The sequence below is a fragment of the Electrona antarctica genome (assembly GCF_951216825.1).
Source record: "Electrona antarctica genome assembly, chromosome: 15".
In the NCBI taxonomy this organism is placed as follows: Eukaryota; Metazoa; Chordata; class Actinopteri; order Myctophiformes; family Myctophidae; genus Electrona; species Electrona antarctica.
The window spans coordinates 32381447-32398117 of record NC_136796.1 but is presented as its reverse complement, the minus strand read 5'-3'; the positions used below and the strand labels follow the sequence as shown (position 1 = coordinate 32398117).

The window sequence follows — 16671 nt, the reverse complement described above, 5'->3', positions numbered from 1 at the left end:
GTGCTTACACAGAATCTATTCAACAAGCTGTCAGAACAAAGGACATGGACAAGGACTGACAGCAATGGTTCCCAAGCGTTTTAGCTTGAGACGCAAAAGAGAAATTTGGTGTCTCTCCGGGACCCAAACGTACAAAACTTCATTATAAAAGAATCACGTAAGCCCTATATAATTCAACAATAGTGAAAATATCTACAAGCTTTCAACGCATCACAATGAGTTGTGAGCTTGTTGAAGCTGTTACTTTAAAATTTAGTTTGGATGTTTTAATGTTTTTTTTTAACAATAATTTTAATACATTACTAATAATAACTATGCCTTACAGAGTCGGGGTCCTAGACCAGGTATTGCAGGTGAGCTCCGCTTGGACTTTGCTCAATAGATAGAAGAGAAAGATAGCATGAGGGGACCATTGACCTCGTGAGCTGCCAGTATGTGGAGGCCAGGTGAACTTATTCCAATCTGTTGAACCTGGAAGACAACCATCTCTGAAAGAACTTTTGAGTGTGAAAAATGTGTGTTTGATGCATGCATTGTTTTTTCAGTAATGTGCAGCTCTCTGCCAAAGGGCCCGCAGGGGGCAGCATTATGTTGTCTATCAAAATGCTATACACAATGGTCTGGTTTGGTATAGGTTTACTTTTATACAATCATGTGAATGTTTGCAAATTGCAATATTACAAATATTACACACAACAGTCAGATTCAATCAGATAGGAAAACACTTTATTTATTTTCAAGTACAGGTAATATATAGATGTGCGTCGGCATAGGCTATATGTGACAACCCAACATGAAGCGCAAAACGTAATTTATGCAGGTACTTATCCTGAATAAGTACACATATGTTTAGTGCAAAATAGACATTGTGGAACCTGCCCTCAGAGTTCAGACACCTGTGAGAACATTGCATTTTATTAAATGACTTCTGTGTTTGTAGGAATCCAGGAATCCAGTTCAAAACACAGCTCATGACATCATACTGTATGTCAGTAAAAGGTGTAACCATTAAAGGGCCACTTCACCCCTTTTGCAACCAGATCTTATTTTAATGATGTTTGGGAGACAAGAAACACTTTCCTGGGGTTTTTATGTGGGGAATTTGTGTTTTTAGATATTTCAGTATTTCAAAGTGTCCATGGGCTCCATGATAATAATAGCTAAACATTGGCCAAAATGTGCAATGTAATGTATGTATGTATTTTCTTTCTTTCTTTCTTTCTTTCTTCATATTTAGTTTACTTATTTTTTCTATTGTATAGGAAGTGTCCTCTTTCTTTCTTATTTTCTGTACCATGCACCACCATGTACCTTTAAAACCGACTCAGGGAGCTATGCACAGACAAATGTCTTACATCTGAATTATTTACAAACAGTGAAAATCTATAAAATCCCAACACCTGCAGATCAGTTATTATCGGCAAAGAGGTGTAAGAGGGAAAAGGGAGGGGGAAATATAGACCCCTGCAGGACTCCGTTCAACTATGGGTTTAAATGGATTAGGTGCTCAGATTACAATTCAAGATTCATTTTAGTATTATGTTCTTTTCTCAATACCAGCACAGCACAGCCTGGGTGAAATGTATTGATGCAAAACATGCCGTTTGAAAGAAAACCTTGACACCCAGCTTCAAACAACCCATAATGAGGTCAGATTAAACGAAGGTTGCCTCTGTTTCTAACACATATTGTATGATACGATACGGTGGCTTAGACATTATACACATTTCTCTGTAAATCATTAATACAACTTGGAGGTGCTTTCATTCCTCTCCAGTGTGTCAATGAATGACTGATATATTTGAAGTCATCCTTTTTTTTGCCAGAGGCACAAAAGAATGAATGTTTTTTAGCAGTTATACTGACAATACAGTACATATGAGTGCACACACACACACACACACACACACACACACACACACACACACACACACACACACACACACACACACACACACACACACACACACACACACACACACACACACACACACACACACACACACACACAGTTCAGCTATGTGCTTCACCAAGTTTGTATGTCTTGGGAAGCAACATTTAACAATGATGCTTGCATGCTTGACAACTTCAATAATAATGTTTAAATATCAAACATGATCATTTCTGTCTGTTGTGAAAATAGACATAGAGGAAGTGACATATGGCATATCCAGGGACTGCAAGACTTGGGATCCCCGCCAAAATAAAGATGATCACAGCTATCCATGGTGGGTACGGTACTGACGCCAGAGAGGGGAATTCCTCCTAAAATCCATCCAGAAATAAAATGAGCGCATTGAGCATGTCAGCACTATTGACAATGGTGTTTAACCCTGGCATCCCAATTTTTGGCACATAAGAAAGAAGAAAATTGTGGGGGAAATTTTGTAAGCTTTTTGAAGAATTATGTAAAATAGGTGGTTGGCATGATCACGAGTTGGTCATGATCACGAGTTCCCAAACTTTTCAGACCCCCCAAAATAATAATATTTGAACTGGGGTCCCCTGTCCCCTGGGGACAAGCACTTGGAATTGCAAAAGCATTACATTTGACTCGGTTCCACAGATCCTTAGTGTGAAAATAGCAAAATTAATTCAGGGTTGAACATTTTCTTATCACATACCCATAGCCTTACTGTATTTGTTTACAAAGACCATAATGATAAAATAGATTATGATCTACACTGTCATTTCATATACAGTAATAACATAACATAACATAACATAACATAACATAACATAACATACATTATAATTAACTAACCTCAGATGAGAACGTGACAGATCCTAATGGCATTTTGTTGAACCGCCGAAGGTCGCTACAGTAGCTGTTCCCTGCTCTGTTTAGGTTCCTTCACATCATAAATCAAGTCCATTATCTCCTCAGCTGTGAACTCTATCCCACCGCCGTTAATAGTTATCGGCACCAGAGCTGATATGACCTTTAATATCCTCTCTGTTCATGTATCATTCCCCTCACCAAGGGCAACTAAAGGCTGGGTATGTGATAAGATATTGAATTGTAGAGGAATAACATCCTCAGAAGGCAACTTGAAGAAAATTATAAGAGCAAAACAAAGCTGACAAGGTTGAAAAGGAAATTAGCTTACAGAGTTGGGGTCCCAGACCAGGTAGGTGAGCTCCGCCTGAAATTCGTTTACCAGGTAGAACAGGAAGATGACAAGGATTATGAGAGGACTGATGACTCTCCATGTGGCCTGCCAGTAGATGCCGGGCTTTTGTCCAATCATGAACACCATGTCGCTATTGAATCTGAGAACCAATATTTATGTATTAATGGATATTGTAATTATAATTAACAAATGCATGAAAAACCTGAATCATTGCCATGCAGATGATTTAAGGTTCTTAAACACTCTTTTGCTCTAATACAGTCTATGGTACTGTAGGAGCTAGTTGTTTGATGTTAATCTACAAAAAAGTAAGTCAAATAAATAAGTCAGAGAGGCTTATTGTCGGTAGCAGCCAGGGTGCGGGAGTCTATCCCTGTTTCAATGTGCTAGACCTCTGGGAGATGGAATGCTGAGGTGGAGCGCAACACCTACCATCAGCTCCCAGTACTTACCGCTCATCTTCAAGTCGTGCTCCTCATACGCTAAAGGTGGCCTTACACTAGCCGATAATCGGGCATTTTGATGCTCGGGGGGTGCCCGACTCAATCGGGAACCCCCCGCGCGCGATCGGCCCGATCAACATCAAGCATGTTTGATATTTGCTCGGCCCCGCTCCGATTATCCTGTAGTGTGTGGTGCTGTCAGATTTCAAATGCTCGATTATCGGCTAGTGTAAGGCCACCTTAACTTGGTGGTGCCCGGGATCGAACCCATGACCTTGCGGTCGAAAGGTGAGTGCTCTACCGACTGAGCTACCCTGACACTACAAAATAAATTCACCCTTTTGCAGGGGATAGCACAAAATGAAGACAATAAGAGGAAGTATTTGTGACATACAGTAGGACCAATTGTAACCACTAACCTGTCTATTCCATATACGTAAACAACAGATATCAACTCAAAGAAGGCGATGGTCAGAAGGGGGATGGAGCCAGCAAATTTGTCGAAGAAAGCAAGCCAGTAATTCCCTGACTGCTGAGCAAACAGGAGGGCAATGATGAAGCTCACGATGCATGTTATACCTGACACACACACACACACACACACACACACACACACACACACACACACACACACACACACACACACACACACACACACACACACACACACACACACACACACACACACACACACTTTGACTCCAGTGTATTTGATGGATATTTGTTCTTAGATACTAGGCTGATCGAGCTCAAAACACTCACCAGTTAAAACTTCTCTGGGCCACTTTTGGGGAAATATGTTTAGGTCCCGTAAGGGAACCACGACTCCCTCGATGTTACCAAACATGGTGGACAGCCCCAGACAGAAGAGCATGGTGAAAAACAGAACGGACCAGAGTGGAGAGATGGGCATCTTGGCGATGGCCTCTGTGAATACAATGAATGCCAGACCTGTTCCCTCCACACCCTGGAAAAAATACAGTTACAATTCATACAGTAAAATAAAATAAGAATTAGGGAGCTAGGCTGCAGCTTGGTCTTGATATTCATTGACACAGGTTGCTGCATGGCTCACTCCCTGGCACTGACAGGGTGTGAATGGAGAGGGGCTTGTTATACGGTATAAACAGTGCCTACCAACTCAAGCAAAAGTGCTCTTGAGAAAAACACCAACACCAAAGTTCTCCAGTGGTGCTGCACTGCAGTTAACCCTGTGGTGAGAACTAGTGAAATATCTTTGTAGGGAATTGTGTTTATGTGTAGCTAGGAACTAAAGGATATGCAAAAAATTACACATTTCAATTACCATAGGCTGCTTTACAACAAAGTGATTCTTCTTAAAATAAGAATTACAAGACTGGAATAATGTAGGATAACAGTGGTTACCTCACCGAGTAGCTTCTGCAAGTCACAGGTTTTAATGTTCAGTCTGTGAACAACCTCTGGATCGGAGCTGTTCAGTTGGTTCAAAACAGTCTCATAATTGTCTGGGGTGATGCTGCCCTCAGCAAGATCAAATGTATTCAACAGCGCCATTATGTTCCTGGGGGGATACCAACAAGAGTATTGTCTATTGTTTTGTAGCCATTGCATCAAAGATGTAGTGCATGATGCCTTTGGTTCTATTCTAGCGTTCACTGACTAGAACACTGGGAACCATAGCCCATGGTTTCTGCTATTGGGGACCTCTTGAATGATCTACAGTAAGTATGTAAAAGACTGCAGCTGCAGTGTGAGGCTGTATGAGATTTGAACTCACCCTTCCATACAGGCATCATAATTCTCTGTGGCTCTAAATCCAATGACAGAGTAGATGACCGTGGCGGCATAGATAGAGGTGAATCCGGTGACGGCAGACAGGATCAAAGCGTCTTGCTTGCAGTTGTTGCTAGTAAGAATAAGGATAAATGAATAAGACAAAACAAAACAACATTAATTTTAGGTATGATGATAAAATGTGACTATCATCATCATCAGTCTTTTGAAATCCTTCAGATTTCAAAATCACTATGGTCATAATAAAACAGTACAAAGATGCACATCTCTTACTGAATAGGATTGTAGCTGGAGAAGGAGATGAGACCACCCCATGCCAAACTGAATGAATAGAAAACCTGCGCGCCTGCGTCCATCCAAGTCATTGGATTAATCAGTTCATCTATCTGAAGGCATACAAAACGTTGCTCTGGATTAATGTGGAAATTAGAGATTGAATATGTATGGCAGGCAATGCACTGTACTTTGAACAGCTTTTGAGTGACAATCAAACCATACATCTGGGGTGAAGAGAAACTTGATTCCACTAAAGGCGCCTTTTAGAGTTAGCCCTCGGATCAGGAAGATGGTCAGTACGACATAAGGCAGGGTGGATGTGATGTAAACGGCCTGAGGTCATTAGGGGGGGGGGGGGGGGGGGGGGAAGGGGACCATCAGAGGGGTATAATAATATAACAGTTATATGTGTACATATCAACTTAACATTCATGTAGATGACTGAGACCTTAACTGACCTTGCCTGTTGTGCTGATCCCTCTGATGCAACAGACATAGAGGACCATCCAGGCGCACACGAGACACAGTACTATCCACCACTGCAAGCCTCCAGAATCTGATATAGACGCTGAACTGTTCAAAGTCACTCTGTACCAAAAGTAATCTGTTGGGGAGCTCTGCTCACACTCTGGCAAAAGACCTGCGTGGTGACAAAATACTGTCTGCTATGGTGGCATAGTTTGATTTCTACGTACACAACAGAGAAAGAAAGGTATAGATGTTTATAATTACAGTATATACTGTGTATTCAATTACCTGTGCCGTTGTCATTCGATGGACACTGGGACCAAGGAACAGAGTCCTGAAAAGAGTTGAAAAGATACCAGATGGTCCAGGCCATGATGGTGTTGTAGTATATACCAACCAGGAAGGATGCCATCATCGAGGCTATACCTGAGTGATAGGTGTACCTTTGACTTTAAAATCATAACCTAAAGCCTGATTTATAGCCACTTTGTCATATGGTGGAGATTGGAGAATAAGCATAAATTACAATATGTTGAGATGGTATGTCTGTAACATACAGTAAGGCCATTGTTTTGCTCTTATGATTAATGCATTATATGATTGACGTTTAACTATACTTACCAACACCAGTCAAGCAAGGATGGATGGCCCGCCACACTCCCACACTGCCCTTTCTGAGGCGCTGTCCAATGGCAAACTCTAACAGTAGGAGAGGTGTTCCCAGGAGAACCAACAAGATGAGGTAGGGAATGACGAAAGCCCCTGAAAAGTGGAGACATCCTGGATTATTTTACAGTGCAGTAGGCCGAAATTCCGACATTAAATGTGTCTTTTAATAGCTGAATTCTGTTAATCTGAAATCATTAGTTATTTACAGGTATATAGTATTATCCTCAGGCATCTGTCGTTGTATGAATCCAACAATGGAGTCAGGGGGCCGGGGCTCCCTGTGTTACATTCAGCCCAACGCACCACCTTCATAAGGATTTGATTACTATAAGCTCTTGTCAGGACTTCAAGATTTTCTGTGACACCTTGGATTTCCTTGTCGGAGATGCTTCGCCTTTTTGCCACATACTCTGTGTGCATACTCCAGGACAGCTCCTTGAAGTGAAGCGGCTTGCTTACTCTCTCCACTGGTGTCCCATCACTCGAGAGTGGCATGTACATGTATGACCTCTGCTTTTTCTTCTAGAAGTCCACAATTATTGCCTTAGTTTCCTTTAAATTCAGGAAGGTGCAGTTTACTTGCCACGACAGATGTTCCACCTCCTAGGCCCTTATTCCTCGTTGTTTGATATCAGGCCCATTAACACTTTGCCGTTGGCAAACTTAACAATGGTGTTGGACCCCCCCCTTCTTTTTTATCAATGCATTGTGACCACATGCTTCACATTCCCTACACACAGTGTGGAGTTTTTGCACGTGGTTTAACTATTTCAGATGGAAGATAAACTTCAGGGTCTTTTACCACCATTAGCTGATAAGGTGCATGGTGTGATACAGTACCTGTCTAGTTCCCCATTTGTCACTTGGGAGGAGACATGGAAGCCATGCATGAATAACTTATTGAAATTACCAATTACAATATCACATATATTTGAACCCAATATCACTGTTTTATTTGTACTCATGATCTGGAATACGCAGTAGCATTATTTCCTGACAGCTCTATAAACTGAAGTCACCAATACAGGCTATCGTTGAAAATGTTTGTCTTGTTAACACTGGAATGTTTGGGTCTACTGTACATGCACCCACTTATCATAATTTTACATTAGCCTATATTGGAATGTGAACATGCAAAAACAAAAGAAAAGGGAAATGTTCCTTAACACTCTGAATCAGACCACTTGGTATTTCTAATCCTGTGTCATTTATGTCAAAGATTCACAATGCCATTGGCATAAAATAATGTCTTCTAGGTTATGTTGAAAGTTGAATGTAACAAAAAAGTATTATTGGGAAATGTTAGCCTCCAATGATTAGCCATTGGAGGCTCTGCAAGATCTCTGCAGACATGTAAACCAATTCTTGGACATTCATTTTTCACATCATAATCGACATTGCTAAATTAGAAGCCGTTATGTCCCACTTGGGCTAAAGAGTAATATGTAAATCTGCTCTAGCCTTGCATGTGATGAAAAGCAGAAAAGGCTGAATATTTTAATAGCTGGTAACTTAAGATATTACAATTTTAATTATTTGTACGACACTATGCTTTGACAGCTTAAAATACTGTATCCCCCATCACTACCCTACCAATGCCATCTTACCTCCTCCATGGGATTGGCACAGGTAAGGGAAGCGCCACACGTTGCCCAGCCCTACGCAGAAGCCCACGCAGGTGAGGATGTACTGAGCTTTGTTGTCCCATTTGAGCCTGTCAGTTTCTCCCTTTTCCAGCTCCTCCAGCTCCTGGTGAGAGGGGATTCGGTCATCTAGACCCGCATTTGGAAACACCAGTCTCATTGTGCAGCGTTCCACCTCAGTCAGTGAGACAATGCAGTTGATACTGTAGGTACAGTACCTAGTATCTGAAAACCAGTTCTCACAGTAGATAAAACCGTTTTTTATCTTTTATCTTCCTGCAACCTCACACATTAACCCCTTCCTTCACTTACCCCACTTGCCATTCAACAGTTCTTTCTAAGTCCAGAGTGAAAAACAGATACACACTTAATTATAATGAGTACACCTGCGCAAAAGGACAGTTAACCCATTTTGGGCGGGAACCCCTTTTGGTGTTTTAAACATTATGTTATAATTTAGCTATTGAAAAATAGCAGATCTACAAGCTCATAGCGCGCCACCGAGTGGCGCGCTACGAGCTTGTAGGTCTGCTATTTTTGAAAAATCGTGAAAATTTAGAAGGATTTTTTCAGGATTTAGAAGGATTTTTAAAAGTTTTGAGGTCAGGCCTAAATGGGTCAAATGATAAGGGACAATATCGGTGGCACCCAACTGTACTTACATCACATAGTTTAATTTAGACTTTTAGTGGCCTTTTGAGCTCACTTGACCAACTGGATTTATTAAAACTCAGACCCGGTCACCCGGTGCCATGCAGGGTTCCAGACCCGGTCACCCGGTGCCATGCAGGGTTCCAGACCCGGTCACCCGGTGCCATGCAGGGTTCCAGGTGTGGCGATGGGGTGCCAGAGGTGGCCTGGCATGCACCCTCAGTTGCAAATTCTGCTCCCTCAATTTAAGTTTTATGTAATATTGGGGAAATGTACCACCCACTAACAACCAAGTGACTAAATGTGGAGGTAAGGGGATCCCTGATATCGTCAGCAAACTGCTGACGTCATGTTGATGATGTATGGGCATTGTACACGCTGCCGCAAACCATTGGTCCAACTTGTTTTCCACTCAGTCAGCACTGCAGTGCACTATAGAGTAATAAAAGGATAGAGGCCGAACCGGAGCGTTAGCCCCACCCCTCCGCTATTAACCCTTACAGCGCTAGCATTTAATGAAAAATTAGGATCTAATTCACGCCAGCATTTTTTCCAGTCGAGCTCTTATTTTGAAAAGCCACATCTCCAGTCAACCGGAAGTAGACATCACACCTCCATATGGTCACGCCTCATGACATCACACCTCCATATATGGTCACGCCTCGTGACATCACACCTCCATATATGGTCACGCCTCGTGACATCACGCCTCCATACATGGTCATGCCTCAAGACATCACACCTCCATATATAGTCACGCATCATGACATCACACCTCCATATATGGTCACGCCTCGTGACATCACACCTCCATATATGGTCACGCCTCGTGACACATCACGCCACCATATATGGCATGGCCATCTCCATACAGTATATGAAGATGACGACACTGACCTCATCAAATATCCATAAGACGATATGGGTGCCTGTAAATGTTCCTAATCTGTTGATTGATCGTAAGTATTTATTAACAGTTTGCAGAATTACAGTACATTTCAAGCACAACTCAATACAAAACTGTTAACTGTGAGTGGACGACACCATAATAAAGCATTACACTTGTTTACAAGAGGGTCCACCGTTTTCAATTCATCATCATAACATTTAGAGACGTACCAATATACACTTCTATAGGCCTATAGCCAAAAACAGGAAATCCTCATAGAGGGGGTTCTGCCTTTCTGACTCCAGGTTCTGGTATAATTTAAAAGGGATACATGCAGCAACATTTCCGTGTTTGTTTTGCTCAGTGCATGCTCAGTGCACTCCAAAAACGGCCTACTCCCCGTCATCTTTACTGTACATCACAGACAAAAGCCCTATATTCGCAAGAGACCCATTAGCATTGGATAAGCAAAGTCTGTGTTTTACTTGAAATTAGGACATTATGTGGGCTATTATCGTCAAACAGAAAGGACCGTTCATATAGTAGGCCTACACTCTCTGAGTCAGAAACGAAACAGTAGGCATATTTATTTAATATTATAGTATTCATGTATTATAGTATAAATGAGGCTTCAGAATGAAATTAACTGAGGATTTTGAAGGGAAAATATATAGGCCTATCTACACTTTCACCGTTACACTCATTTCATTGGTATTTTGGCAGAAATAGTGCTGATGGAGTCTTCCCTGCTCTCCTTTTTGCAGCATTTGTTGCTTATCAACTTGAAGATAGCGTATCCTGGAATTGACAGACTGGGGAATCCAGCCAAGATGAAAATAATAACATATATCCAGGCAGGAAATTGACGCTCTGCCAGGGCGGGGAACTCCGGCTGTGGAGAATATCAGGATTAAAAGTAAATTACAGTAATAACATTAATAATAATTATGAAGACCAATATCATTTCAACAATAAAGGAATTGTATGAATGCAAAACATCACTGTAAATGAAATCACATTGTATACAAATATTGTGATTAATTATACAGTAGCTACATGGTGGAAGGGCCTGCAATTCTGCAGTACTTTTACTTTACTTGAGTATTTACATTTTTGAATACTACTCCAAATATACTTTTACTCCACTATTTGTCTGCTAAGCTGGGAATTCTATCATATCACACCGCCGGTAACAGTAATCGGCCCCGCACAGCTGATATGACTTATCATCCTTACTGTTCTTGTATCATTCCCCTCACCAAGCGCAACTGGTATGTGATAAGATATTGAATTGTAGAGGAATAACATCCTCGGGTGGCAACATGAAGAGAATTATAAGAGCAAAACAAAGCAGCTGACAAGAAGGTTGAAAAGGAAAGGAGGAAAAACACAAAAACAGGATAAGAAAACTATAAAATATTTTCATTCGCTTACAGAGTTGGGGTCCCAGACCAGGTAGGTGAGCTCCTCTTGAAATTCGGTTACCAGGTAGAACAGGAAGATGACAATGATTATGAGAGGACTGATGACTCTCCATGTGGCCTGCCAGTAGATGCCAGGCTTTTCGCCAATCATGAACACCATGTCGTTATTGAATCTGAGAACCAATATATATTTATTAATTATTATTATTATTATTATTATTATTACTATTATTATTATTATTATTGTAATTATTACATCTATTATTATTATTATTATTATTATTATTATTATTATTATTATTATTATTATTATTATTACTAGTAGTAGTAGTATAGTAGTAGCCTATTGCTATTGAAGACCTACATGTAAAAAACAACAATGTCAATAAATTGCCATGCAGTTCATTTAAAAAAACGTGTGGACACAATGTTCAAAAATATATTTTCTTATTTTTGAAGTGGATTGCATACAATGAAGATGCTATGCCACTAACCTGTCTATGCCATAGATGTAGACAACCGCTATCATCTCAAAGAAGGCGATGATCAGAAGGGGGATGGAGCCAGCAAATTTGTCGAAGAGAGCAAGCCAGTAATTCCCTGACCGCTGAGCAAACAGGAGGGCAATGATGAAGGCCACAATGCATGTTAGACCTGACAAACAAAGTGGCAATTGGTAGTGGCAATTTAAGGCCTATTCATAGTCTGGATTTTAGTGTGTGTGTGTGTGTGTGTGTGTGTGTGTGTGTGTGTGTGTGTGTGTGTGTGTGTGTGTGTGTGTGTGTGTGTGTGTGTGTGTGTGTGTGTGTGTGTGTGTGTGTGTGTGTGTGTGTGTGTGTGTGTGTGTGTGTGTGTGTGTGTGTGTGTGTGTGTGTGTGTGTGTGTGTGTGTGTGTAAAGATTACAAAAGAGATGTATAGTTTCAACTGGACAGGGCTACATGGATGAGTGAGCACAAAACATCACAGCGCGCCACGGCAGAGACAGATTATATTAATTTTGGTCAGGTTTACTATGCTTTTAGTAGGACCTTTGACTTTGTGCAGTGCTTTAATTTGTTTCCACATACACACACACAAATACATATAGACACAGATTTACATTTCATAGCACAATTCTGCAGATATAATAAGGCTGATAATTGATCAATTCTTGTTTATGGATAGTTGATCTTAGATACTGCATGGGCTGAGCTCAAAGCACTCACCAGTTAAAACTTCTCTGGGCCACTTTCGGGGAAATATGTTTAGGTCCAGTAAGGGAACCACGACTCCCTCGATGTTACCAAACAGGCTGGACAGACCCAGACAGAAGAGCATGATGAAAAACAGAACGGACCAGAGAGGCGAGATGGGCATCTTGGTGATGGCCTCTGTGAATACAATGAATGCCAGACCTGTTCCCTCCACACCCTGGAGAAACACATTTCATGGTTACGAACCGGATAAGAAAATACAAATTATGTCATTGCAGGTTATCCTTGAACATACATATGGCTGGTTGACCAGTGACTCAAAGGTTGCTGGTTTGATTCCCGGCACTGACAGGATAGCTTTAAGGTGATGGATGGAGGTAGGCTAGTTTTTCCGTACTTACTGTACATAGGGAACTGTCTTTATATTTCAATTACCTTGTATTATGGTAATTTGCAATAAAGGTAGGTTCTTAAAAGAAGAATTACAAGGTTGTAATAATGTAGTATAACAGTGGTTACCTCACTCAGTAGCTTCTGCAAGTCACAGGTTTTAATGTTTAGTCTGTGAACAACTTCTGGATCGGAGCTGTTCAGTTGGTTCAAAACAGTCTCGTAATTGTCTGAAGTGATGCTGCTCTCAGCAAGATCAAATCCATTTAACAGCGCTATTATGTTCCTGGAGAGAAATAAATTACACCAAAGGATTACATTGTCTATTCTATCATTTTTATCCCATTTACAACCCATTTTTTCACCCAGTGTCAATTATCTAATGTAATCCTGGGCGCTACGCTTCCTCTGCCAGCCTGGGGCAGAAGAATACTTAAAAACCTTGAAATATTTGAAAGACTTTCAGCTGCACATGTCGTGACAGTGGGAAGCTGTATGTGATTTTGTTCTAAACTCACCCTTCCATACAGGCATCATAATTCTCTGTGGCTCTAAATCCAATGACAGAGTAGATGACCGTGGCGGCATAGATAGAGGTGCATCCGGTGACCACAGACAGGATCAAGGCGTCTTGCTTGCAGTTGTTGCTATAGTAAGAATATAAGTAACGATAGAAGAACATGGCAAAACAACATACATTTTAGGTATGATGATAAAGTGTGGCTATCATATATTTTTAATCCTTCAGACTTCAAACCGCTATGGTTGTAAAACAGTACAAAGATGCACATCTCTTACTGAATAGGATTGTAGCTGGAGAAGGAGATGAGACCACCCCATGCCAAACCGAATGAATAGAAAACCTGCGCGCCTGCGTCCAGCCAAGTCGTTGGATTAATCAGTTCATCTATCTGAAGGCATACAAAACGTTGCTCTGAGTCTGCATTAACTTGGAAATCGGAGATTGAAGATGTATGGCAGACAATACTTTCAATAGCTTTTTGGAGTGACAATCAAACCACCTACATCTGGGGTGAAGAGAAATGTGATTCCACTAAAGGCGCCTTTTAGAGTTAGCCCTCGGATCAGGAAGATGGTCAGTACGACATAAGGCAGGGTGGATGTGATGTAAACGGCCTGAGGTCATTAGGGGGGAAGAAATATAACAGTTATATGTGTACATATCAACTTAACATTCATGTACATGACTAAGACCTTAACTGACCTTGCCTGTTGAGGCAATCCCTCTGATGCAACAGACATAGAGGACCATCCAGGCGCACGCGAGACACAGTACTATCCACCACTGCAAGCCTCCAGAATCTGATATAGACGCTGAACTGTTCAAAGTCGATCTGTACCAAAAGTAATCTGTCGGGGAGCTCTGCTCACACTCTGGCAAAAGGCCTGTAGGTGGTGACAAAATACTGTCTGGCTGCAGTGGACAAAGTAGACAGCATCTCTATATCCATCTTTGTTAAGAATAGGTATATATGTACTGTATATTCAATTACCTGTGCCGTTGTCATTGAATGGACACTGGGACCAAGGAAGGGAGCCCTGAAAAGAGTTGAAAAGATACCAGATGGTCCAGGCGATGATGGTGTTGTAGTATAGGGCAACCAGGAAGGATACCATCATCGAGGCTATACCTGAGTGATGGGTGTACCTTTGACTGCAAAATCATAACCTAATGCCTGATTTACAGTATAAGTTACAAAGTCTTTGTATTGTTGTTGCAAGTCGTAAGGCCATTGCTTAGCTCTTATGATTAATGCATTATATGATTGACGTTTAGCTATACTTACCAACACCAGTCAAGCAAGGATGGATGGCCCGCCACACTCCCACACTGCCCTTTCTGAGGCGCTGTCCAATGGCAAACTCTAACAGTAGGAGAGGTGTTCCCTCCAGAACCAACAGGATTAGGTAGGGAATGATAAAAGCTCCTGAAAAGTGGAGACATCCTGGATTATCCTACAATTTTAGTAGGCCTTTTTAGTAGGCCCTACCTGGGCCCTCATCAAACCCTGCACACTCATGCTGACCTCATCAAGCCGTGTACACTCCAATCCTCAGCACCCATTTAGCCTATTATAACTTTAAATTAGTCTAGTATATTGAAATGTAAAATGAACAAAAAAATAAAAGGGAAAAGGAAATGTTTGTCCATGCAGCTTTCAGCTGCAACATGGTTAGCCCATAGGGTCTCTGTTCCTCAACTCTCTATGAATCATTAATACCACCTGTAGGACAGTCCTGTGTGTCATTGAATAAGTCACTCATCCTCCTGCCCCTGGCACAAAAGAGTAATATGTCTTCTAGATTGTGTTGACTTGAAAGTTGATTGTTAAAAAAGGTTTACAACATCCGTCATTGGATTTGGAAACATGATTGAGTGTTTAGAAGGAAATATATAATTTGTTTTTATAACCATTGGAGGCATTGTAAGATGCTTTAGCTTTGCATGTTTGAAAACTGTAAAGACTGAATGATTATTTACATTGCTAGTAACTTACACAATTTAAATGATTTTTTTATGACACTGACAGTGCTTTGTCAGCTTAACAGACCACCCCCCACCCCCCTCCCCCCATGCCATCTTACCTCCTCCATGGGATTGGCACAGGTAAGGGAAGCGCCACACGTTGCCCAGCCCTACGCAGAAGCCCACGCAGGTGAGGATGTACTGTGCTTTGTTGTCCCATTTGAGCCTGTCGGTTTCTCCCTTTTCCAGCTCCTCCAGCTCCTGGTGAGAGGGGATTCGGTCATCTAGACCCGGATTTGGAAACACCAGTCTCATTGTGCAGCGTTCCACCTCAGTCAGTGAGACAATGCAGTTGATACTGTGATAGCCTATACTGTGTAGTGCAGTGTCTGAAACAGAGTCTCTCTCACACTTTTACTGCATGACTGAAGGACTAGATTAGAGTTATGCAAAGTTAGCTTCTGTGTGAGTGTGATTTGTTAGCAATTCAGGCCCATACAGTAGAAGTTATATCTTTTCTCTTCCTGCAACTTTGCACCTTAACCCCCTATTTCCTTACTTCACTGGCCATTCAGCAGCTCTTTACAGGTTCTAAGTCCAGTGTGTAACAGATACACACTTGATAATAATTAATATAGCTTACTTAATGATTGTGAAAAAGAGATTGGTGCTACTTTTATAGAATAGTTTTTAATAGCTTTTTGAGCTCATATGAGCAACTTTACGCAAACAGGAAAGAATGGTATAGTCGAGGGACTCATTCTGTAAATCAGCCATCCATCCCCCCACACACTCAACAGAAAGACCCTCATGATGACAGCATAGTTCCATCTGCTCTGGTTTGTACTTTGTACCATGTTGCTCGACACAATAAACACGCATGCATCTACCAGCTGTGTCCATTATAGAGGAACCTCCAGCAACATCAAGGAGGTGCTAACAAACTATAGCTATAGCTAAAGCTCTTCATTACTTTTGGCAATGTTATTCCATGAAGATTATAGAATGGGAACATACAGTATATGAGCTTTTTTTCATGATCAACCTAACTGGGCATAAAATTGTGCCAAATGAACATTTACTTTTCAGTGAGTGATCAATCACTAGATTATCTGGACAAAATATTTTGGTTTTGAAAGATGTTTCTTTCTGGCTGTGGTCATGCAAATTACTACAGCATACAGTATAGACTATAGAGTAAATATGACTGTATTTCTAGAATGTAA

The 16671-nt window shown here is 41.2% G+C and overlaps 2 protein-coding genes across 2 annotated transcripts; both read right to left on the bottom strand.

Annotated features, from left to right (window-relative positions):
• Positions 1–2118: 2118 nt before the first annotated feature.
• On the bottom strand, positions 2119–15760 carry LOC306938046 (sodium-dependent neutral amino acid transporter B(0)AT1-like; the record flags this gene model as incomplete). Its single annotated transcript, XM_079522069.1, has 12 exons — positions 2119–2265; positions 11384–11546; positions 11868–12027; positions 12580–12784; positions 13087–13243; positions 13476–13604; positions 13756–13868; positions 13984–14094; positions 14183–14364; positions 14472–14609; positions 14766–14906; positions 15565–15760. 12 exons carry the CDS (start codon positions 15758–15760, stop codon positions 2119–2121), a joined length of 1842 nt encoding a protein of 613 aa, XP_079378195.1.
• On the bottom strand, positions 3102–8569 carry LOC306938634 (sodium-dependent neutral amino acid transporter B(0)AT1-like; the record flags this gene model as incomplete). The annotated part of the gene is made up of 11 exons (XM_079522896.1): positions 3102–3273; positions 3997–4109; positions 4398–4544; positions 4964–5120; positions 5337–5465; positions 5627–5739; positions 5852–5962; positions 6088–6287; positions 6386–6523; positions 6719–6859; positions 8374–8569. 11 exons carry the CDS (start codon positions 8567–8569, stop codon positions 3102–3104), a joined length of 1617 nt encoding a protein of 538 aa, XP_079379022.1.
• Positions 15761–16671: the final 911 nt, after the last annotated feature.